The 23,676-nt window shown below is 41.6% G+C and overlaps 2 protein-coding genes across 3 annotated transcripts in view; both read left to right on the forward strand.

The window, feature by feature from the left end:
- LOC117381193 (NLR family CARD domain-containing protein 3-like) overlaps nt 1-12,818 on the forward strand; it is a 44,640-nt gene extending 31,822 nt beyond the window's left edge. Inside the window, exon 9 of the mRNA XM_055226613.1 lies at nt 11,752-12,818. Within this exon, the coding sequence (XP_055082588.1) occupies nt 11,752-12,308 (557 nt within the window). The 3' untranslated portion in view covers nt 12,309-12,818. The remainder of the gene's footprint in view (nt 1-11,751) is intronic.
- Nucleotides 4,381-23,676, forward strand: part of LOC117381192 (NACHT, LRR and PYD domains-containing protein 14-like) — a 29,891-nt gene continuing 10,595 nt past the window's right edge. The window contains exons 1-3 of one of the 2 annotated variants that reach the window (XM_055226611.1): nt 4,381-4,459; nt 5,144-5,274; nt 5,911-6,009. In XM_055226611.1, coding sequence (XP_055082586.1) covers nt 5,159-5,274; nt 5,911-6,009 — 215 coding nt within the window. In that variant the 5' untranslated portion in view covers nt 4,381-4,459; nt 5,144-5,158. Of the gene's footprint in view, nt 4,460-5,143; nt 5,275-5,910; nt 6,010-22,393; nt 22,446-23,676 lie in introns of those variants that run through there. The other variant, XM_055226612.1, reaches the window with a different exon arrangement.

The raw sequence follows: 23,676 nt of genomic DNA on the forward strand, positions 1-23,676 counted from the left end.
TGACATGTTCTATGTTTGTACCAAATTTCATTTGTCTACGATGAAAAAGGTCTCTCATTGCCGTAATGTATTTTGATTTTTGAGGTGGCGCTAATGAGTCATTTTGAAAGAATAATTTTTTTGAACATCAAAATAATAAATTTTTCACCAAACTTGAATTTTGGGTCCAATAAAATTGAGTTTTCGTTAACGTTCAGGGGGTCAAAAATGACTTCAAAGCGGTAAGTATAATAATAATAATAATAATGGAAATTTTTTTTCCACCCATTATTTCTCTGCTAAACCATAACAGCTACAGTCATGTGACTTTTTCACATTGTGCCCCATCACAAATAAGGCCCCTGTGAATTTTTTCACACGTCCACGACAAATCAATTGTCTTCTACGAATTTTTGAAAATGAAATTTGAAGAGGGCGCTAGAGAGCCATTTTGTGAGAGAGTGCCTTGATTTGCATACCATTGCGTTCAGCTCACAAATGTGCATAAACGCTGTATTAGCCTTTTCCCAACAAAAAATGTGTGAAAGAGAAATATTTTTTTGAAATTTTCCAAAAATTATGATTTTGTTGAAAATTCACCCTGACCACACCCAAAGTCATAATCAAAATGTAATTGTTAATCTTTAATCACACATGGGTTTAGTGGGATTTGGCCAAATTTGACGTGTTTATGATGAAAACTGGGCGAGAAAATGTCCTGAATGCGAGGGTGTGCACTTTTGTCGTTCCCGGGTTTGATCCAATATGGCCGACGTCCTGTACATTTTAGGGCGGGGCCATAATATCATTTTTGTCATGTCCCGACATGTTCTATTTTTTGATGTGAGTTTCGGATTTTTACGTCGACTTTTTTCCGAGTCGGGCTCCCATTGGCCCCATGAAAATCAAAGTTTGAGGTGGCGCTACCAAGTTGTCTTTCGTTATTTTTTCTCGGGGTCTTTTGTCACTGCCACTCACTGCCATGTCGGGGCGTGTTTACTACTTGACTTTTGCCATTTTCCGGGTTTCGGACGCGGTTTTAATGAGTCCCTCGCCGGGACGAAGTCCCAGGCTCGGGCCTAAAAAGGCAAGAATATGAGTCAAATCTTAAACATAATAGTTTTAGTGAAATAACCATATGCACTTTAATGGAGTGATACACATTTTATATTGATCTTTAAAGATGTAAACATGTAACTCATTCTTCTGTGTTCAGGTCTCTCTCCTGTGTCGTCTGACGGCTGAAGGGATGGACCAGAAGAACATTGTGAAGTTTTTGGAGGCGTTCCACACTCCTTTGGGGAAAAGAATGATTTTTGAAATGTTGGACATGAGCCTAATGGACTTTTGTAACAAGTACAACCCAGTGCCCCTGTGGGATATCCGCAGTATCACCAAACAGGTATATAGAGCAGTGCAATGTTCACTGTGTGTCAAATGTGTTTACATCACTTCATTGGTTTTCACACTGATTTTCTCAAGTAATACACGACCAGCAGTGGTGGAATGTAACAAAGTAAAGGTAGTAAAGTACTGTACTTCAGTATACATGTTAGGTATCTGTACTTAAGTCAGTTTTAAACCTTTTACTTTTACTTCACTACATTTGAGAGCGGGTAATGGTACTTTCTACTCCACTACATTTTTGAACTGAAAAGTAAAAGTATTTCTTAAAAGATTGAGGGGTTTATTTTTATTTCATGTTCATAATTTGAGCAAACAAAAATCACTACATTTGAAGCTTTATTAGATCTCAAAATCTGTGTCAAATACTTTGACTTTTTACTCTTTAAGTCCATTTTTAAACAGGTACTTTAATATTTTGACTTAAGTAACTAAATGTAGTACTTCCTCCACTGAAGTGACTTCCACTGAGCTTCTCCTTCATTGTAAAATCATTTGTTGCAGTACTCGTCTTATGGAAGAACTAGAATGTGAACAAAAGCATCAGAAGCAGTGATTGGAGCCTGTCAAATGTTCTAACAGCTTCACTTCTGTACAGATAATACAAAGTCATTTCTTTCACCCATATAAGCGATGGAGCTCCACAGTCCCGCCCACTTCCAACTCTGCTCTGGTCTCGTTCATTTACCATTCATTTTTCCCACATTCAAATGAGTTTAAAGACAACTAGCTATGTGCTAACTAATATCCATAATACACTTATTTTTGCATGCAGTTATGTGCTGATTACTATAAGTATGTTTGAGATGCTCTAACAACTTTGCTGTTTATAAAGTTTTACATGCAGATTTTAAATAAAAATATAGGTCTTGTCGTCATTAGTTTCGTCTAATTAGCCCTGAGCAAGTTGTCAAATATATAATATACATTTTTGTGGAAAGCCTGTGGGAAAAAGTCATGAAAAATCTACTTTGGAGACCAGGGGGGTGGCCGGTCACTGTAAGGCAAGACAAGTGTATTTGTACAGCACAATTCACACACAAGGTAATTCAAAGTGTTTTACAGAATAAGAAAGACATTAAAATCACACAAATCAAAACACAAATAATTATCATAAAATTACCATTAAAACAGAAGAACAGAATAAAAACCTTTCAGTCGTGTGCACAGATAAACAGAACTGTTTTGAGCCTGGATTTAAACATTGTCAAAGTAGAGGCCTGTCTCACATCTTCAGGAAGAATGTTCCAGGTTTTAGCTGCAGAAAACTGAAACACTGATTCCCCATGTTTAGTCCTGACTCTGGGACCAGCAGGAGGCCGGTCCCTGAAGTCCTCAGAGTGTGAGATGGTTCATATGACACTAACATGTCAGAGATGAACTTTGGACCTAGGCCATGGAGAGACTTATACACAAGCAGAGCTTCTGTGCAGAAGTTCAAACACAAACTCTGTGCTGTTTGTTGTTTCTAAGGTTTGTGAATGTGATATGAACATTAAACTACTTTTCATGTTGTACCTAAACAGGAGGAAAGATTTGGTTCAGTTTGTTTGTGTCATTAAATAGAAAATAACATGCTATGATGCTAACAATGCTAACATGTGTGTGCAGATCCAGAGGCTGAATAAACCCCAGAGCCTCTGTGTCAGACGTCATCACATCTGAACAACTGCAGCAGCTCCTTCACACAATGGCACCACCAACAGGATGAATGGAGTAGGATCCTGTTCGTGACGCCATTCTGACATTTAACTCAGTTCTAACATGACTTCAGAATTAACAGAACAGCAGGTTTCAGAACATTCTAAAGGACTATCCAAGGGGTAGTCCTTTAGAAACTGAAACAATAATCAATGTCCATTTTAAAAGGGACACATGCAAAATGACTGTGGTCACAGAGTCTGTGCTGGACATGGACACATATATTGGGCTCATGGACTTTGTCTCTAATGTAACTGATCAGGTACAACATTTGTGTATTTCTCTTTTGAATAATCCTTTTAAGATAGAACATGTGAAATACCAGCTCTAGTACTGATGGTTTTCAGACTTTAGGATGTGAAGTGTTTTAAGATTTAAGATCAAATGTTCAGATATTATTTAATGAAGATATGATTTATTCTTTCAGAACAGTAGGACAGACTCGACACACATGATAATGATGGACTCTCTGACAGACACACCCTCTGCAGCTACAGGCCTTTACCTGTGAATAATGTGACCTTTGACCTGGGATCAGAAAATACCACAGTATATTTTTACAACAGAATCTTTTCCAAACAGGAGATTTTGTGCTCCTCCAGTGAGATTTTTGTAAATGTTCCCACTCTTCATCTGTCATAATAAAGTGTCATTTTTTCCCATTTTTTTTAAATATTTGTAGTAGTGGCTCTTAAGATAATGTTTATTCTAAGTAGTTCTGATAACAGGAGATGAAAATTCTGTTTATATTTTAAACTTTTGTGAAGACCAAAGTCACAGCAGCAGTCGCCTCATGGGACTTATCAAAATATCCAACAGTGAAACAGTCAATGCTCAATAAACCAGTGTCTTTAAAGATTAGTAACATTATTATTATCATCTAAATAACAGTGGATGAATCGACAGTATATCCTGATAATATTATTTTTTTTTTAAAGTAATACATGTTCTATTAAACAGAACTTTAAGCATAAATGCAGTAGTTTTCAGTCTCAGTATTGGCCTAAACTGGCCCCAGTTGTAGATAACAGGGGTGTAAATAGTAAACAGATCATGGTGAGTTTGTCTTTAGTCCTGGTTTAGTCCTGGTTTAGTCCTGGTTTAGTCCTGGTTTAGTCCTGGTTTAGTCTTTATCAGAACCGGAGCTTTCCTCTCCTCCATATTTGTGTCCTACTGGCTCATTTCATCTGTGTCAGACTAAATGAGGCCCACACAGACACAGAGCTCAGCCTCCTGTCACTCATCTGAGTGAAGCCCCGCCCACCTGGACTGCAGCCAATAGAAGAGCAGCTCTGACTCACTCCAGGAAGAAGAAACAAAAAAGCCACTTCCTTCAGCTACGCACTTGTCTCTGAGACACTTTGGATCCGCTCAGGTTTCACCAGTTTGATTCTGTCTAACACTGGGTTTAGTCCTGGTTTAGTCCTGGTTTAGTCCTGGTTTAGTCCTGGTTTAGTCCTGGTTTAGTCCTGGTTTAGTCCTGGTTTAGTACTGGTTTAGTCCTGGTTTAGTCCTGGTTTAGTCCTGGTTTAGTTTAAACCTGACTTGGTCCTGGTTTATTTCCTGGTTTATTTACTGGTTTATTTCCTGGTTTCAGTCTTGTTGTGTCGTTATGTCACACAGTTTTTTATAGTATTTAATGAACTGTTTTTATAATAACTATTATTTATTTTTGCTTCAGATCAGACTGTGTTTTTCCCATGTTTTTAATAGAACTCATTAATAACTTCTTATCTAATTTTTCTTCAGATGGTGTTAATTATTCATTATCTAATATGTGGAGTGTTTTCTTTGTGGCCCATGTCTTTATAAATCAGATATAAGTAAAAGTCTGAGTTCTGATTACTGTTTGTTTGATGGAAGGTCATTTTGTGTTTTTGTTTCTTCTCAATGTGAACATTTCATTGTACAGTTGTATTTCATAAATGTTTAGCTCTTTTGGCGTCTCCTTCTTTACATTTTGATGTGAAAGTTTCTTTATGGAGACACTTGACAAAACTACATGAGATGAACCATGTGAGCAGTGGGCGGGGCTAAACAGTGTGATGTCATTCTGTAGGACTCTGGACTGAGCATGGATCAGAGAGAGACCAGAGAGGACGCAGCCCCTCCCACCACCAGCAGGGCGGCGCTGGAGAGTGAACGCTCTATTGGACGAGCGATTAATTTTAAAAAGGAGCATGGTCCACAGTGAGTCTGAGCCAAAGATTAGATCTGCCTGTTGGAGTGTGTTTACATGCACAGAAGAAATCTGACCACAAACACCAGGTTTACATGTGTCGGGTCATTGTAGGATTAGGGTCAAACTCAACTGATTTTAGTCTTCACTGATCTTTGTCGTTGCTGCGTTTGTTTGACCTTTTTGATCTATTTTCTTCTTTAACACATGAGGTGTAAAAATCTGAATGAAATCACATCAGATTTTACTGTTTTCAGTCACATTTGAGTAATCTGACAACCGTAGAAATCAGATTATGATCAGATTTTAAGTGTGCATTTAAACACAGACACTGAAGGCTTTTAAGAGTGAAAACGTTTAACAAACATCCATTACATTCAGTGTCACTGTCAGGCCTCGACCTGGACCAGAGTCTGGACATGAACAACTTTGAGGTTTAAAATAAAAACATGTTAACAATAGAATGAATTTAGAGAAATAATGAAAGAGAAAATACTTTGTAAAATGTGGTGTTTCTTTGTTCAAACTGTGGCACTGCAGCGTCTGTGGTGAGGGCCTCATGAACACTTTGTACAAGTATCAGACCTGAGTCATAACAGTCCCATGTGTTTTACTGTGACTGAAGTGTGTTTTCTTCTGTGTCTCAGGATCCACCAGAAACATCCTCCATCTGAACCTGGTCCCATCTGTGAGTCCCTCAGGAGTGACTGGTCTATGAGACTTCCTATGACTTTTGCCACAGAGCTGTGAGTTTCCACTGAATAAAACAGATGAAATGAACATAAGTGTTTGATGAGTCTCTCTCACAGAGTGGAGCAGCAGGGTCCAGAGGTCTCCAGTGGTCAGCACCATCAGACACAGCTGGACTCCATATTTAAGGTCTGTCACTAAAGTTTGTAAATGTTCAGATGAATGAGAACTTGTTCCACATAGATCTGACACTGACTGCATTTGTGTTGTTTATAATGTGTCTGTTCAGCTTCTGGAGGAGGACATCTTCACTTTTGTCCAGAAGGAGCTGAAGAAGCTCCACAAGGTTCTGAGTACAGATTACCCAGAATGCTTAGAGCCTGTGGAGGATGAGGATGAAGAGCAGAGGAGCAGCAGTGAGGCTGTTCTGAAGATCACACTGAACTTCCTGAGGAGGATGAAACAGAAGGAGTTGGCTGAGCATCTGTGGAGCAGTAGGACCATTTAACACATTTAACAAGGTGCTCACAGTCGTTTTATATTCTCTGAGACTCAGGCCTGTATCTGTTGTCTTCATTCAGGGACTTATTCTGGAGTTTATCAACGTAAACTGAAGTCTAACCTGCAGCAGAAGTTTGAGTGTGTGTTTGAGGGCATCGCTAAAGCAGGAAACCCCACCCTTCTGAATCAGATCTACACAGAGCTCTACATCACAGAGGGAGGGTCTTCAGAGGTCAACCAGGAACATGAGGTCAGACACATGGAAACAGCCTCCAGGAAACCAGACCCAGCAGAGACACCCATCACATGTGAAGACATGTTTAAAGGCCCAGCTGACACACATGGACCAATCAGAACAGTGCTGACAAAGGGAGTGGCTGGCATCGGGAAAACAGTGCTCACTCAGAAGTTCAGTCTGGACTGGGCTGAAGGCAAAGCCAACCAGGACATACAGCTGCTGTTCCCGTTCACTTTCAGAGCACTCAATGTGCTGAAGGAGAGAAGCTTCAGCTTGGTGACACTTGTTCATCACTTCTTTAGTCAAACACAAACAGAACTCTGCAGCTTTGAAGACCTCCAGGTGCTCTTCATCTTTGACGGTCTGGACGAGTGCAGACTTCCTCTGGACTTCACCAAAACCAAGGCCCTGACCGACCCCACAGAGTCCACCTCACTGCACGTGCTGCTGGTGAACCTCATCAGGGGGAGGCTGCTTCCCTCCGCTCGCCTCTGGATAACCACACGACCAGCGGCGACCAATCAGATCCCTGCTGAGTGCGTCTCCATGGTGACAGAGGTCAGAGGGTTCACCAACCCACAGAAGGAGCAGTACTTCAGGAATAGGTTCAGAGACGAGGCCGACACAATCATCTCCCACATCAAGACGTCCAGAAGCCTCCACATCATGTGCTACATGCCAATCTTCTGCTGGATCACTGCCACAGTCCTGGAGCATGTGTTGAAAAGCAGAGAGAGAGGAGAGCTGCCCAAGACCCTGACTCAGATGTACATCCACTTCCTGGTGGTTCAGGCCAAAGTCATGAGCATCAAGTATGAAGGAAGATCTGAGACAGACCCACACTGGAGTCCAGAGACCAGGAAGATGGTGAAGTGTCTGGGAAAACTGGCCTTTGAGCAGCTGCAGAAAGGAAACCTGATCTTCTACGAGTGTGACCTGAGGGAGTGTGGGCTGGACGCTGCAGCGGCCTCAGTGTACTCTGGAGTGTTCACACAGGTCTTTAGAGAGGAGCCAGGCCTGTACCAGGACAAGGTCTACTGCTTCATCCATCTGAGTGTGCAGGAGTTTCTGGCTGCTCTTCACGTCCATCAGACCTTCATCAACACTGGGATCAACCTGCTCTCAGAGAAACAAACATCATCATGGACAAATATTCTTAGCAGTAAATCAGTCCAGTTTTACCAGACAGCTGTGGACCAGACCTTGCAGAGTCCAAATGGACACCTGGACCTGCTCCTCCGCTTCCTCCTGGGTCTTTCACTGTCGACCAATCAGAGCCTTCTACAAGGTCTGATGACACAGACAGAAAGTAGCTCCCAGACCAATCAGAAAACAGCTGAGTACATCAAGAAGAAGCTGAGTGAGGATGTGTCTGCAGAGAGGAGCATCAACCTGCTCCACTGTCTGAATGAACTGAATGAGCGTTCTCTGGTGGAGCAGATCCAACAGGTCCTGAGTTCAGGACGTCTGTCTGAAGGTGGACTGTCTCCTGCTCAGTGGTCAGCTCTGGCCTTCATCTTACTGTCATCAGAAGAAGATCTGGACCAGTTTGAGCTGAAGAAATACTGTGCTTCAGAGGAGGCTCTCCTGAGGCTGCTGCCAGTGGTCAAGGCCTCCAACAAAGCTCTGTGAGTAACATTTGTTTAACAGAGGATGGTTTGATTCAACTTCTACATGAACAATGTTTTCTCTGTCCAGACTGAGCAGCTGTAACCTGTCAGAGAGAAGCTGTGAAGCTCTGTCCTCAGTCCTCAGCTCCTCCAGTCTCACACACCTGGATCTCAGTCACAACGACCTCCAGGACTCAGGAGTGGAGCTGCTGTGTTCTGGACTGAAGAGCACCCCCTGCAGACTGGAGACGCTCAGGTGAGACACTCCCATGATGCACTCTGCCCCCTTGTGTCCACATGAGTGTAATGCTGTGTCTTTAGGCTGTCTGGATGTCTGGTCTCACAGAGGGGCGGGGCTGCTCTGGCCTCAGCTCTGAGCTCCGCCCCCTCCCACCTGAGAGAGTTAGACCTGAGCTACAACCATCCAGGACCCTCAGCAGAGCTCCTGACCGCTCTACAGGACCAGCGCCCCCTGCTGTCTGTCAGGTGAGAGCGCCCCCTGCTGTCTGTCAAAGGCACAACCACACACACAGCAGCACACTGGAGGTGAGGCCTTTAGGCACAAAGGCAGAGGAACCACCAACCCTCAGGCCACTCCCAGCTCCATCTGCATTGGTCCAGATGTTGGACCTGGTTTATGGATCATATCTGTGTAATTACTGGGCCTCACAAGAATCTGGCACAAAAGTCAGTGTTTTCTCTGTCGGCTCAAAAAACCTCTGAACATACCTGTATATTGTGCAGCAGCAGTAGTAGAGGTAGTAGCAACTGCAGTAGTAGTAGTAGTAGTCGTAGTAGTATTTATACCTGTATATGTCCCCTGTGGTCCCTTATACACAGAGGTGTCAGGACTGTCCCAGAGCTAGATGGGGTTGGGCTGAGGTCTGTCCTGGATCTTGGGTTTAGACCTGGTCCTTCTCCTGGTCTCAGTCTGGATCTGAGGGTCCACTGTGCAGGACTCAGGGTGGGGTTCTGACGGGACTGGGTCTCTAACCTGTGCACGTGGGAGTTGAGGATGAGGAGATATATACAAACATACACCTAAGTCCTGTGCTTGTCCTGTGGAGTCTGCTGCTCCTTTCTGCTCACTATGATCCTGGTGTAGTCCTGGTTTAGTCCTGGTTCAGTTCTGGTAGATCCAGTCCTGGATTATTGTGAAGTAAATATGTGTGTTTTAGTGGTGTTCAAAGTCAACATCACTGACACGTGCTGTAACAGTCAGTATTACCAGTGTATTTCTGTTGTAGTACCTGATAGCACCATATGGTGGCGCCTCTCTATTTGTAATGTACTGTAAGGTCACAGGTCATCACTTGTTGCTGTGTTATGGACACACACCTGTGCGCTCTACAGCTCAAGTAATGTGTGGTACAGGTATAAAACGGACTCTTTCATGTGTGATTGTTGTTGCCGTGGAGACGTGGCATTGTTTGGTTTATAAATGTGAAATAAACCAAGTATCAGTGTAAATCTACAAGTCTTGTTGTTCTTCTATCCCAGAGCACATGTTAATGGCTGTAGCTAGCGCTCTCTGCCTGACCACTACCACACGTTACAGTGCTGAAAACTCCATGGCTAACTCCCCGCGCACATATTCACTTATTTATTTCTCCACTCTGGGTTTGAAGACTTTAGTGTCTGTTTCTCACTGATTCATGAGGGACTATTATGTGTTTGTGACTAGTACCACACACACTGTACAGAATCAGTCCATTTTAACAGGTTAAATGTGAAGCTTTAATGAGCCTCAGTAATGGACCATCTGTGTTCTCCTTCAGACTGGAGCCTGCAGGTCTTCACTGGTTAACCGTTTGCCCGTGGAAGAGTGAGTATAAAATAAATACACTTATACAGTTGTGTTTAATATTACTCAGTGTTTGATGTCTGCTCTTGTTTTATAAGAAACAGTAAAAACTCAGTGTCAGGACAGTTACAAATCTAAACCCAAAATGAATACAATAATTTAATATTAAATGGAGTTAGTCCACAGCTGTGTCCACGACTGACTCCTGAAGCAGATCCTGAAGAGTCCAGTCTGGAGCTGTGTAACTGCACTCATGTTTCAGCTCAAACACAACAGTGATCTTCATTCTTCTTCTGGAGACAGTGGATTTAAACCAATCCCCTGTTCTCCTCTGAGCTGTGCCTCTGCTGCCTCCTCCTCATCACTAGAACAACAACAGACACACAAACACTGGCAAAAGGACAGAAGCTGTGAACAAGCTCCTGAAACACAGAGCCACATGTCTCAGCCCCTGTGTGCACCAAGCCCCATCAGAACTACTGCTGCTGGAGCAAAGGAGGAGCAAAGGAGGAGCACCAAGCCCCATCAGAACTACTGCTGCTGGAGCAAAGGAGGAGCAAAGGAGGAGCACCAAGCCCCATCAGAACTACTGCTGCTGGAGCAAAGGAGGAGCACCAAGCCCCATCAGAACTACTGCTGCTGGAGCAAAGGAGGAGCAAAGGAGGAGCACCAAGCCCCATCAGAACTACTGCTGCTGGAGCAAAGGAGGAGCAAAGGAGGAGCACCAAGCCCCATCAGAACTACTGCTGCTGGAGCAAAGGAGGAGCACCAAGCCCCATCAGAACTACTGCTGCTGGAGCAAAGGAGGAGCACCAAGCCCCATCAGAACTACTGCTGCTGGAGCAAAGGAGGAGCACCAAGCCCCATCAGAACTACTGCTGCTGGAGCAAAGGAGGAGCACAGAGGAGTGTAGGAGGAGCACAAGAGGAGCACAGAGGAATGTAGGAGGAGCACAGGAGGAGCACCAAGCCCCATCAGAACTACTGCTGCTGGAGAAAAGGAGGAGCATCAAGCCCCATCAGAACTACTGCTGCTGGAGCAAAGGAGGAGCAAAGGAGGAGCACCAAGCCCCATCAGAACTACTGCTGCTGGAGCAAAGGAGGAGCAAAGGAGGAGCACCAAGCCCCATCAGAACTACTGCTGCTGGAGCAAAGGAGGAGCATCAAGCCCCATCAGAACTACTGCTGCTGGAGCAAAGGAGGAGCATCAAGCCCCATCAGAACTACTGCTGCTGGAGCAAAGGAGGAGGACAGGAGGAGCACAGGAGGAGCACAGGAGGAGCACAGAGGAGTGTAGGAGGAGCACAGGAGGAGCACAGAGGAGTGTAGAATGTGTGGAGTGACATCAGAGACTGGAGCTGCACTTTGTCACTGCAGCAACAAACTCAAGTTTTACACTGAAAATAATCTGAAATAGATGTGAGGCTGAAACTAAAGGAAATATAGAGCTGATGCAAAAGAAACATGAGCCAAATATAAGACTGACATGATTCACAAATAAAATCATCAGAATAAAAATACATTCATCATAAATAATTGACTTTAAATCCATCTTTCATGAATAGATTGACCCATATTAAACTATAATTAAATGTGTGTCTCCACATGGGACTAACTGCTGCTGTGTTGTGTCTTCTCTCCATCAGATTTCTGTGATCTCACTCTGGATCCAAACACAGCTCACAGAAAACTCAAACTGTCTGACAACAACAAGAAGGTGACACGTGTGAGAGAGGAGCAGCCGTATCCAGATCATCAGGACAGATTTGACTCCTGTCCTCAGATTCTGTGTTCCACTGGTCTGACTGGTCGCTGTTACTGGGAGGTCCAGTGGAGTGGAGATGTTTATATATCAGTGTCTTACAAAGGAATCAGAAGGAAAGGAGACAGTAATGACAGTGTGTTTGGAGACAATGATCAGTCCTGGAGTCTGGGCTGTTCTGAACGTGGTTTTTATGTTTGGCATAATAAAAAACACACCCGCCTCCCTCAGCCCTGGTCCTCCTCTTCTGGGACAGTCTCAGTGTTTGTGGACTGTCCTGCTGGCTCTCTGTCCTTCTACACAGTCTCCTCTGACCAACTGACCCACCTCCACACCTTCAACACCACATTCACTCACACTCTGCTCCCTGGGTTTAGGCTCAGGTCTTCTGACTCCTCAGTGTGTGTGTGTGCTCCGACACACTCACCCTCCTCTGTGTAAAATACAACAGTCAAATCTGTAGAAAAATCACTTTGTAAATGTTTTATTTTGACTTGATTTGAGCAGAGATTTCTTTTCTAATGTGTTATTTCCTCTCAAAGACAAACTGCAGACATCAGCCTCACACTAGTGTCTGTACTGAACAAATCACTGTGTTCAATATGAACTTTACAAACTCATAAACAGGCACCACATGCAGTAAGTGTACAGTCTGTATATGTGCTACTTTGGTCCTTGTTTGTTTGATTGGGTTCAATACTCCCATAAGAAAGTATGTTGTATTTTTATGTTCTGAGGCAGTGTTTTTGTCCAATAAGAAGGAGGAGGAGACACAGTGGTGTAGACCATAGTAATTAGTACATGTGGTCTTTTATCAACCTTTCTTCAACTTGGAGAAGCCGACCGGAGCCACACCAAACAAACTAAACCATGAACTCATAGAAAACCATGGAAATATGAGTCTTATTGTGTTTTCAGCCACAAATAAAAAAGTTCAAACACAAACTCATATATATAATGTGGCTTTACAGTTTGGTGCATTCTTCATTCACTCCACACTCACTGGTGTAAGAGACACTACTGTAGCCACAGCTGCCCTGGGGCAGACTGACAGAGGCTGCCAGTCTGTGCCATTGGCCCCTCTGACCAACACTCACACACCACATTCATACTAGGCAATGTGGGGGAAGTGTCTTGCCTAAGGACACAATAACAGTTTTATCCACTGGCGCCCCCCTGTGGCCTGGTATTCCCAGCGGTCTCCACGTCCTGACCAGGCCCAGTCCTGCCGAGCTTCAGAGATCTGACTCAGGCTTTGACAAGGAGCTTTATTCTTATGGTTGTTGGAAGTTGGAATCCTGCTGCTGGCTATGCATACCGTTTTTATGTCTTTGGGCAAGACACTTGTTTGCCTGTGTGTTATTGATATTAGCACAGAAAGACAAACCACTGACAAACAGCCATATCCTGTTGACATTTTAATCAGATCAGTAGACTTGGAGAAACAAGAGTTCATTTTTGAAAACATTCCCTTAAACAAAAATAGAACAAGTATTTACAGTCACGTGTAAAAATACATAGAAAGCATCGGCGGCCATTTTGTCTTTGTAAAAGACATAATCCAGGAGAGAGAGGGGAAGTGAGTCCAGACCAAACACGACCTGTGCAGCAGCAGCAGCTTATTCATCTGAGACAGTGAGGAAGGAAAACAGAAGAAACACAAATGTAAATGTGTACGAGTGTGTGAATGTGAATACAAGAAACAAAAACAAAATGACTACGGACATTCAGGATGAATGTCATGAAAACTCTGTTCTCGACTCGCTGTAAAAAAAGACTCAGGACAAGCGTTAGACTTTCTCTACTCTGATCAGAGGGGATCAGAGGGAAGCAAGAACAGAGAAGCTACGCAGACTGCTTCCACGAGGTCTTCTTTACCTTCTTCGCCGTCCCCTTCTCAAAGCAGCCTTTTTTTAACAGCTTGACAATACTCAGCAGCTTAACGTTCCTCATGCTTATCAGTAGAATAATACCCTAGTCCCCTTTCCACCCATACATGACCTTTTTTATATCTTTTAGGTCAGACTTCCTCTCTCAGCTTGCAATTTGAAAGATGAATCCACGTGGTCCTTTCAGCTATCTTCACAGCCATAGTTGTGGTTAGCAGCACTTTGTGAGGACCTTCAAAACGTGTTTCAGACCAGCACTTCCATTTGCTCACTTTGACAAACACCAAATCTCCTACTCAAAGTTGAATGCATCGTTCCTGGGGAGACAAAAGAATCGGAGGGAACAGTATTTGGTTCTAAACATTCTCTTCACATCAAAGTTCTCCTCATGTAATCAGACAAGTCTTTTTCGTCGTCTGGAGAATGTCTTAGGTTGAGTGTTAGGTCTGATATTGTATATGGTTGTCCAGATAGTATCTCAAATGGTGTAAGTAACTTAGTTTGATTAGGTGCGATGTGCAAACTGCACTAAATATACACTGTCAGTCCATGGTCTTCCCGTTTCTGCCATGGTTTTTCTCAGATTAGTTTTGCTAGTCCCATTTGTCCTCTCTACTAGTCCTACACTCTGAGTAACTACAATGTCGATTTAGATAAATTTTCAGATTTTGTCCAACTTTATCAACGACTTCATTTATAAATGTATACTATTATCATTTCTCAGCACTTGTGGAATACGTGGGATATGTGGGTATTATTCTTTTACATAAACTTTTTCTTCTGTCAATGCATCTGGACAGTGGCAAGGGAAGAGTTCTACCCATTTAGAATAAGCATCAATAATCACCAGACAATATTGTACATTTCTAACATTGTTCAGTTGAATGAAATCCACATGTATAACCTAGAATGGATATTCTGGTTCTGGAAATTTTCCTCTCTTTGGTCTCAAATTTCCTTGAGGGTTTTATGCATATTATTATTATTATTATTATTATTATTATTATTATTATTATTATTATTATTATTATTATTATTATTATTATTATTATTATTTAATAATATAGGTTGTATAGTGTTGATTTATAATTCTACACATCTCTCCTGTTGAGGCATGGCTTGGCCCATGACTCAATATTACAGCCCATTTAAACATTGATCTTGGTAGAATTGGTTTATTATCTATACTAATATAGAGTCAATTTTATACTATTGCACCATGTTTTTTCATTATAATTGTTACTATAAAGAACCAATGGGCTCTCAGCTCTGTCCCAGCTCATTTTATCCCTGTGCAGGTCCATGTGCACCTGGTCCACACAGGGAGTACACTTGGCTGGAGTCTATAACTTCTAGGTCATAATTGTGACCTTAAGTAATCTAGTCTTTTATGTTCTGATATGATTCAGTTTGAAATGCAAATTTTTTGAGTCATTACATTTTGACCTAAGATTCAATTCAATTCATTTATTTTTGTAACGCCCAAAATCACAACAGTTGTCTCGAAGGGCGTTCATGTTTTGGTTGATGGGGGAAACCGGAGGCCCCCACAGTCTCTGTATTTAAGACCAGGCTTAAAACCTTCCTCTTCGGTATAGACCAGGTTACATAGTGAGGGAGTTAGGGACATTTAAACCCGGGATAAGACAGGCTGCAGTAGGAGTAACTAGCTGGGGGAAGTATGGCAACCTGAGCACTATCCTCTACTTTGTCCTATTTTCTCATCAGCAATGCTATTCACATGTTGTCCCCTGTCCCACTCCCCCTGTGGAGTGTATCTCTTTCAGATGCCCCGATGACAGCTGGACCCTCTCCTCCTCCCCGCCTCCCTCTCCTTCTCGTCTGGCTCTCATCCTCCTCGCCCGGCTCTCCTCCTCCTCGCCTGGCCTTCCTCCGCCCCCCTCCCTCCTCCTCGTCTGGCCGAATATTTCTTGTTTTGTCTGATTTTTCCTGTTGTTTTGTTTTTGTGTGTATATCTCGGTGGCTGAGTGGCTCATGTCTCACAGCAGAGGGTTTGGTTCGATCCCTGGGTCGCCCAGGCCTTTCTGTGTGGAGTTTTTCATATTTCTCCCCATGTCTGGATGGGTTTCCTCCGGGTACTCCGGTTTCCCCCATCAACCAAAACATGAACGCCCTTCGAGACGACTGTTGTTGTGATTTTGGGCGTTACAAAAATAAAATGAATTGAATTGAATTGAACCCATAAAAACCCTTTAACCACACAAGGTTGGATAACCTACCAGTAGTGAAAAGTGCAAAAACAAAGGAGACGTACCAGTCTGGAGCGATGCTTGTTAAACGTTGACCAGGATATTAAAATTTTAACTTCTTAAGAGACTTCTCAGAGAGGCACAAATGAGATGCAATCAGTGTAAGTGTCTTTTTTGGGATGTTTATTGCTTTCGCCGCCCAGGATACACAAGGACCCTCAATTGTAACACATGACAGGATATGAAAGCAGCCCCTGCTCCTTGCCTGAGTCAGTGCTTGGGATTAGGCAGCATAAACGGTGTATTGGAGCGGTGCTAGTCACCATGAGGTCCCATACACCATTCACTCCCCCAGAATATAAACTGAAAGCCTAACTTCAATTTAAATGTGAATCCGGCACCGATGAGACCCGAGCACCATACAAAGCAAAACCCAACGAGGGATGAGACGCATTGCCACACCATACGCCAGGGAATTGATCTCAGCGGACCAGCCAGACAAACAGTAATTCAGTACATGAGAGCAAGTATCGCCCCTCAGTAGAGAAGAACCATCTGCTCTCAAAAATAAAGATTATATACAGTTCACAAGGGGCATTACATCATCATTGTCCAGTTATCAACCAGTTTGAGAATTGTCCACTCCCATGAACTCTGTGACTCCGTGACACAAGTAATCCCAGCGCAGACTTTTAGTTACAAATACAGTTATAGTTAAGATTACAGTTAGTTCTGAAATTACCGAAAAAGGAAGTGGGGACTTCCTGTTGAAGTCTCCTCACTATTGTATCTTAACTCTGACATAGGCCACGATGGTGTTTGACAATTATTTCTAAACAACTTATGTCTAATTTCAACATATCATTTTAAACCCAAATATATCACATAAATATAACATCATTTAGTGTCCCCATGTAGAGCAAAAGCATAAATGTAAAATTAAAGGTAAAAGTAAATTTATCAAAATGACAAAAATTTGCATATATAATGAATAATTGAATAACATAATAATAAGTATCCTTAGCAATTTAGCTCGGCAAATTAATCTCTTATAACTACTACATGATATTTTTAACTACTAAAGCTTTATAAGCTGTGTGGCGTCAGGTTCACTCACCCTTTGGCGGCCTCTGCTGGTGGAAAGCGAGATCCTTCAACACCAATGTGCATCATCGATTAAAAAAATGAAACTGGTACGGAGCAGTGGGCCTGTACCGCTGGACTTGGCTAAATGGCGTCTTGAAAGGAAGTGATTAAAGATTCGCTCCAAATACAACTTAAAAATATTTAAGCTCCTCATTTACTCACTACAACATTGTTAAAAGCTCTGAAAAGTGGATTTTGCAGAAAAGGTCTGATTTAATTATTTACTAAGCCTGAATAACGTTATTGTTCATGCTTTAATAAGCCTAATTAAGGTGTAGTTATTATAATGTGGTACAAAACTTTCTTTAGTCTCGTCTCCAAACTGTACTACGGATCAAATGATCAAATGTCTGGGTAGGATTAAAAGGACCAGCAACCACTGTGGAAGTCCAGAGAAACATGAGGTTTTTATTTGACATTCTGACTTTTACAACGTTTTACTAAACTTAATCTACATAATGTACATGACACTTTGCCTTAAAAAAGCAGCTATGTTTCATTTACAGTGACTCAGCTGAGGTACTACCTGTATTTCTCTGCATCTTGACTCAAACATATCTGTTGTAGTTTAAGTGTGACAGAGGCAGGGTTTTCACCTTCACATAGATTTTTGATGTGGTAGAAAGTGACTTGATAAGTTCCAAACATCAGCTCACTGCAGTACATTTCCATAAGCACTTTCACCTCTCTGTGGGTGCGTTTACGAGGGGAAAAACTACACAATCTGGAGGTGGGTCCCTGGGCTCCTGACAGGTCGCTCCAGTGGTATTCATTTTCCTATGGGGACAATCAAAATGTAAGTTACATCAGTAAATCAGTATTTCACTGTTAAGTACTTAGAAAATTCATGACTTTTTCACAGTGTAAACTTTTGCAGCAGCCTAATAATACACAGTTAGGTCTATATGTACATTACATTTGGGGCAACAGTAGCTCAGTTGGTGGGTGTTTGGTGGTTCAAATCCTGCTCTGGACGTTCAAATCCTGCTCTGGACCTCACCCTCAGTGTCTGCGTACACTGGTGTATGAATGTGTGTGTGAATGAGTGAGTGCTTCCTTGATGTAAAGTGCTTTGAGTGCCATTTTGAGCAGAGACTTGGAGTTCCCTCATTAATTGTCAATGCATTAACGTGAAATTGAGCTGGACTTAAATCATGTGTAATGTGTTTCAGTTGTACAGACATGAAGAATGGAGCGTACCCTTACCATGGAGGATATTAAAGAGTCAATCCCACACAACTATGAACTGATGTAACACCTGTGCAGTGGTGGCTTTGGTCAAGTGCCCAAAAAAAGACACTCAGGAGGTTGTAGCGCTTAAACTTATTCAAACAGGACACAGAGAAGGAGGTAAGTCCCTGTTATGATACTATTTAAAGTGCATATGACAGCTTTTCACACATTTACAATTATGACTTGGTTTTGGTGGGGTAGTACATGCGCTAAATAATGATCAGAGTTTTACATGAGTTAAGTGGAAAAAATAAGTACAAAGACACACAGGAAGTAGCAGTGAGTTTTAACATTGATCATAAACTGTGTCGACGTTTATTTTGAAGTCTAATTATTACTATTGTGTAATTAAGGCAAGTCTTGGCCCTTGTTAACGCCGCTGGGGAGCAGTTATGGAGTTACCTCTGTGCATATCACATCTGCTGCCCGTGTCCAACCAGGAAGGCAAATTATAAACTTCACCAAAATAAAAACAATAGAAAAAACTAGGCAAGAATATGAGTCAAATCTTAAACATAATAGTTTTAGTGAAATAACCATATGCACTTTAATGGAGTGATACACATTTTATATTGATCTTTAAAGATGTAAACATGTAACTCATTCTTCTGTGTTCAGGTCTCTCTCCTGTGTCGTCTGACGGCTGAAGGGATGGACCAGAAGAACATTGTGAAGTTTTTGGAGGCGTTCCACACTCCTTTGGGGAAAAGAATGATTTTTGAAATGTTGGACATGAGCCTAATGGACTTTTGTAACAAGTACAACCCAGTGCCCCTGTGGGATATCCGCAGTATCACCAAACAGGTATATAGAGCAGTGCAATGTTCACTGTGTGTCAAATGTGTTTACATCACTTCATTGGTTTTCACACTGATTTTCTCAAGTAAAACACGACCAGCAGTGGTGGAATGTAACAAAGTAAAGGTAGTAAAGTACTGTACTTCAGTATACATGTTAGGTATCTGTACTTAGGTCAGTTTTAAACCTTTTACTTCACTACATTTGAGAGCGGGTAATGGTACTTTCTACTCCACTACATTTTTGAACTGAAAAGTAAAAGTATTTCTTAAAAGATTGAGGGGTTTATTTTTATTTCATGTTCATAATTTGAGCAAACAAAAATCACTACATTTGAAGCTTTATTAGATCTCAAAATCTGTGTCAAATACTTTAAGTCCATTTTTAAACAGGTACTTTAATATTTTGACTTAAGTAACTAAATGTAGTACTTCCTCCACTGAAGTGACTTCCACTGAGCTTCTCCTTCATTGTAAAATCATTTGTTGCAGTACTCGTCTTATGGAAGAACTAGAATGTGAACAAAAGCATCAGAAGCAGTGATTGGAGCCTGTCAAATGTTCTAACAGCTTCACTTCTGTACAGATAATACAAAGTCATTTCTTTCACCCATATAAGCGATGGAGCTCCACAGTCCCGCCCACTTCCAACTCTGCTCTGGTCTCGTTCATTTACCATTCATTTTTCCCACATTCAAATGAGTTTAAAGACAACTAGCTATGTGCTAACTAATATCCATAATACACTTATTTTTGCATGCAGTTATGTGCTGATTACTATAAGTATGTTTGAGATGCTTTAACAACTTTGCTGTTTATAAAGTTTTACATGCAGATTTTAAATAAAAATATAGGTCTCGTCGTCATTAGTTACGTCTAATTAGCCCTGAGCAAGTTTTCAAATATATAATATACATTTTTGTGGAAAACCTGTGGGAAAAAGTCATGAAAAATCTACTTTGGAGACCAGGGGGGTGGCCGGTCACTGTAAGGCAAGACAAGTGTATTTGTACAGCACAATTCACACACAAGGTAATTCAAAGTGCTTTACAGAATAAGAAAGACATTAAAATCACACAAATCAAAACACAAATAATTATCATAAAATTACCATTAAAAGAGAAGAACAGAATAAAAACCTTTCAGTCGTGTGCACAGATAAACAGAACTGTTTTGAGCCTGGATTTAAACATTGTCAAAGTAGAGGCCTGTCTCACATCTTCAGGAAGAATGTTCCAGGTTTTAGCTGCATAAAACTGAAACACTGATTCCCCATGTTTAGTCCTGACTCTGGCACCAGCAGGAGGCCGGTCCCTGAAGTCCTCAGAGTGTGAGATGGTTCATATGGCACTAACATGTCAGAGATGAACTTTGGACCTAGGCCATGGAGAGACTTATACACAAGCAGAGCTTCTGTGCAGAAGTTCAAACACAAACTCTGTGCTGTTTATTGTTTCTAAGGTTTGTGAATGTGATATGAACATTAAACTACTTTTCATGGCGTACCTAAACACGGGGAAAGATTTGGTTCCATTTGTTTGTGGCATCAAATAGAAAATAACATGCTATAATGCTAACAATGCTAACATGTGTGTGCAGATCCAGAGGCTGAATAAACCCCAGAGCCTCTGTGTCAGACATCATCACATCTGAACAACTGCAGCAGCTCCTTCACACAATGGCACCACCAACAGGATGAATGGAGTAGGATCCTGTTCGTGACGCCATTCTGACATTTAACTCAGTTCTAACATGACTTCAGAATTAACGGAACAGAACAGCAGGTTTCAGAACATTCTAAAGGACTATCCAAGGGGTAGTCCTTTAGAAACTGAAACAATAATCAATGTCCATTTTAAAAGGGACACATGCAAAATGACTGTGGTCACAGAGTCTGTGCTGGACATGGACACATATATTGGGCTCATGGTCTTTGTCTCTAATGTAACTGATCAGGTACAACATTTGTGTATTTCTCTTTTGAATAATCCTTTTAAGATAGAACATGTGAAATACCAGCTCTAGTACTGATGGTTTTCAGACTTTAGGATGTGAAGTCTTATACTCTTAGATTTAAGATCAAATGTTCAGATATTATTTAATGAAGATATGATTTATTCTTTCAGAACAGTAGGACAGACTCAACACACATGATAATGATGGACTCTCTGACAGACACACCCTCTGCAGCTACAGGCCTTTTCCCCACGTGTGGCTCCAGTTGTAGATAACAGGGGTGTAAATAGTAAACAGATCATGGTGAGTTTGTCTTTAGTCCTGGTTTAGTCCTGGTTTAGTCCTTATCAGAACCGGAGCTTTCCTCTCCTCCATATTTGTGTCCTACTGGCTCATTTCATCTGTGTCAGACTAAATGAGGCCCACACAGACACAGAGCTCAGCCTCCTGTCACTCACCTGAGTGAAGCCCCGCCCACCTGGACTGGTTTAGTCCTTCTTTAGTCCTGGATTAGTTTAGTTTTTAGTTGAGTTCAGTTAGCATTAGCATTAGTTTCCAGACACAAATACTTTTCTAAACACAGGAGCTTCCTCCGGTGAAGTGTTTACATTGTAGTGAAGCTCTTGACATGCTGTCTGTGATTATCCATAACTTAAATAATACATGACTCTGCTGATTTCCACTAAACAATGAATGGAACAGGAAGTGCTGCATATTTTGAGCAAACTGGAACTAGCCAAACTGGTCTGTAAAAAGGGCGTATTAAAACAGCTCAACATGTTTTAAAAGCCAGTGCATAAAGGTGAGTTTTTAATGTGGATTTAGTTTGGGCCAAACACAGGTGTGATGTGGTCCTGTCTCCTGGTCCCTGTCAGTAAATGGAAGCTGCATCGTGGACCGTTTGCAGCCTGCCAATAGATTACTGGTCCAACCCACAATATCAATAATCAAGATGACACGAGATAAATACATGGGCTGCTCTCTCCAGTTCATTAAAGGGGAGGTAAGATGTGATTTTACCAAACAGTCACAAAATGTTTCTTTTGACAATGAAGCTAATTTGTTTTTCCAGTTTAAAAGACCTGTCCAAAATTACACCCTGTTTTCTGACAGATGACCAACAGTAGGGAGATAATAAACTAAGAACATTTAAATCAGAATTAAAATCTTCTTGAATAAACTCAGCAGCAGCCTCCTGTCACTCACCTGAGTGAAGCCCCGCCCACCTGGACTGCAGCCAATAGAGGAGCAGCTCTGACTCACTCCAGAAAGAACGTTAACGACAAATATCTTTATTCAACTGCGCACCTTTCTCTAAGACACTTTGGACTCTTTGGATCCGCTCAGGTTTCACTCATTTGATTCTATTTAACACTGGGTTTAATCCTGGTTTAGTCCTGGTTTAGTCCTGGTTTAGACCTGGTTTGGTCCTGGTTTAGTCCTGGTTTAGTCCTGGTTTAGTCCTGGTTTAGTCCTGGTTTAGTCCTGGTTTAGACCTGGTTTAGTCCTGGTTTAGACCTGGTTTAGTTCTGGTTTAGTCCTGGTTTAGTCCTGGTTTAGACCTGGTTTGGGACAGATTTAGTTTAAACCCGAGTTGGTCCTGGTGTATTTCCTGGTGTATTTCCTGGTTTATTTCCTGGTTTATTCCCTGGTTTATTTCCTGGTTTATTTCCTGGTTTCGTTCCTGGTTTATTTCCTGTTTTATTTCCTGTTTTATTTCCTGGTGTATTTCCTGGTTTATTTCCTGGTTTAGTTCCTGGTTTATTCCCTGATTTATTTCCTGGTTTATTTCCTGGTTTATTTCCTGGTGTATTTCCTGGTTTATTTCCTGGTTTATTTCCTGGTTTATTTCCTGGTTTATTCCCTGGTTTATTTCCTGGTTTATTTCCTGGTTTATTTCCTGGTTTATTCCCTGGTTTATTTCCTGGTTTATTTCCTGGTTTATTTCCTGGTTTATTCCCTGGTTTATTTCCTGGTTTATTTCCTGGTGTATTTCCTGGTTTATTTCCTGGTTTATTTCCTGGTTTATTTCCTGGTTACAGTCTTGTTGTGTCGTTATGTCTCACAGTTTGAGAGGGACAGTTTCAGCTTTATCTAAACTTACTGTATGTTTCCCATTAACTGGACTCTCAGAATCATGAGTCTTTATGTTCTTAGTTTTGTTTCTTCTGTGGATCAGATGAAACAGGTGAAACTCCTTCAACAGAAACAAACACAGTGGAAATTATACAGTTTTTAACTGGACATTTGACTAAATGTCGTTATAAAAATACAGAACAAAAGCAGCAGAGCCACAGTATTTTAGGTGTAAACATAGAATGAATAAAGTGGCATTAATATGTGACTGATCTAAACCTTGTGAGTTCACAGCACAGAGCTCAGAGCCACAGTTACCCACAAGGCTTTGACCTTTGAACTCTGCATCAATGCACCAGGGAGTGACTTTTCTGCTCTAAACTCACATTGTTGGATATTTCTTTCTTTTTTTTTTTTTTTAAACACTTTTTTTGAACTGTTTTTATAATTATTATTATTTATTTTTTCTTCAGATCAGACTGTGTTTTTCCCATGTTTTTAA

This window comes from Periophthalmus magnuspinnatus, chromosome 14, assembly GCF_009829125.3.
Source record: "Periophthalmus magnuspinnatus isolate fPerMag1 chromosome 14, fPerMag1.2.pri, whole genome shotgun sequence".
In the NCBI taxonomy this organism is placed as follows: Eukaryota; Metazoa; Chordata; class Actinopteri; order Gobiiformes; family Gobiidae; genus Periophthalmus; species Periophthalmus magnuspinnatus.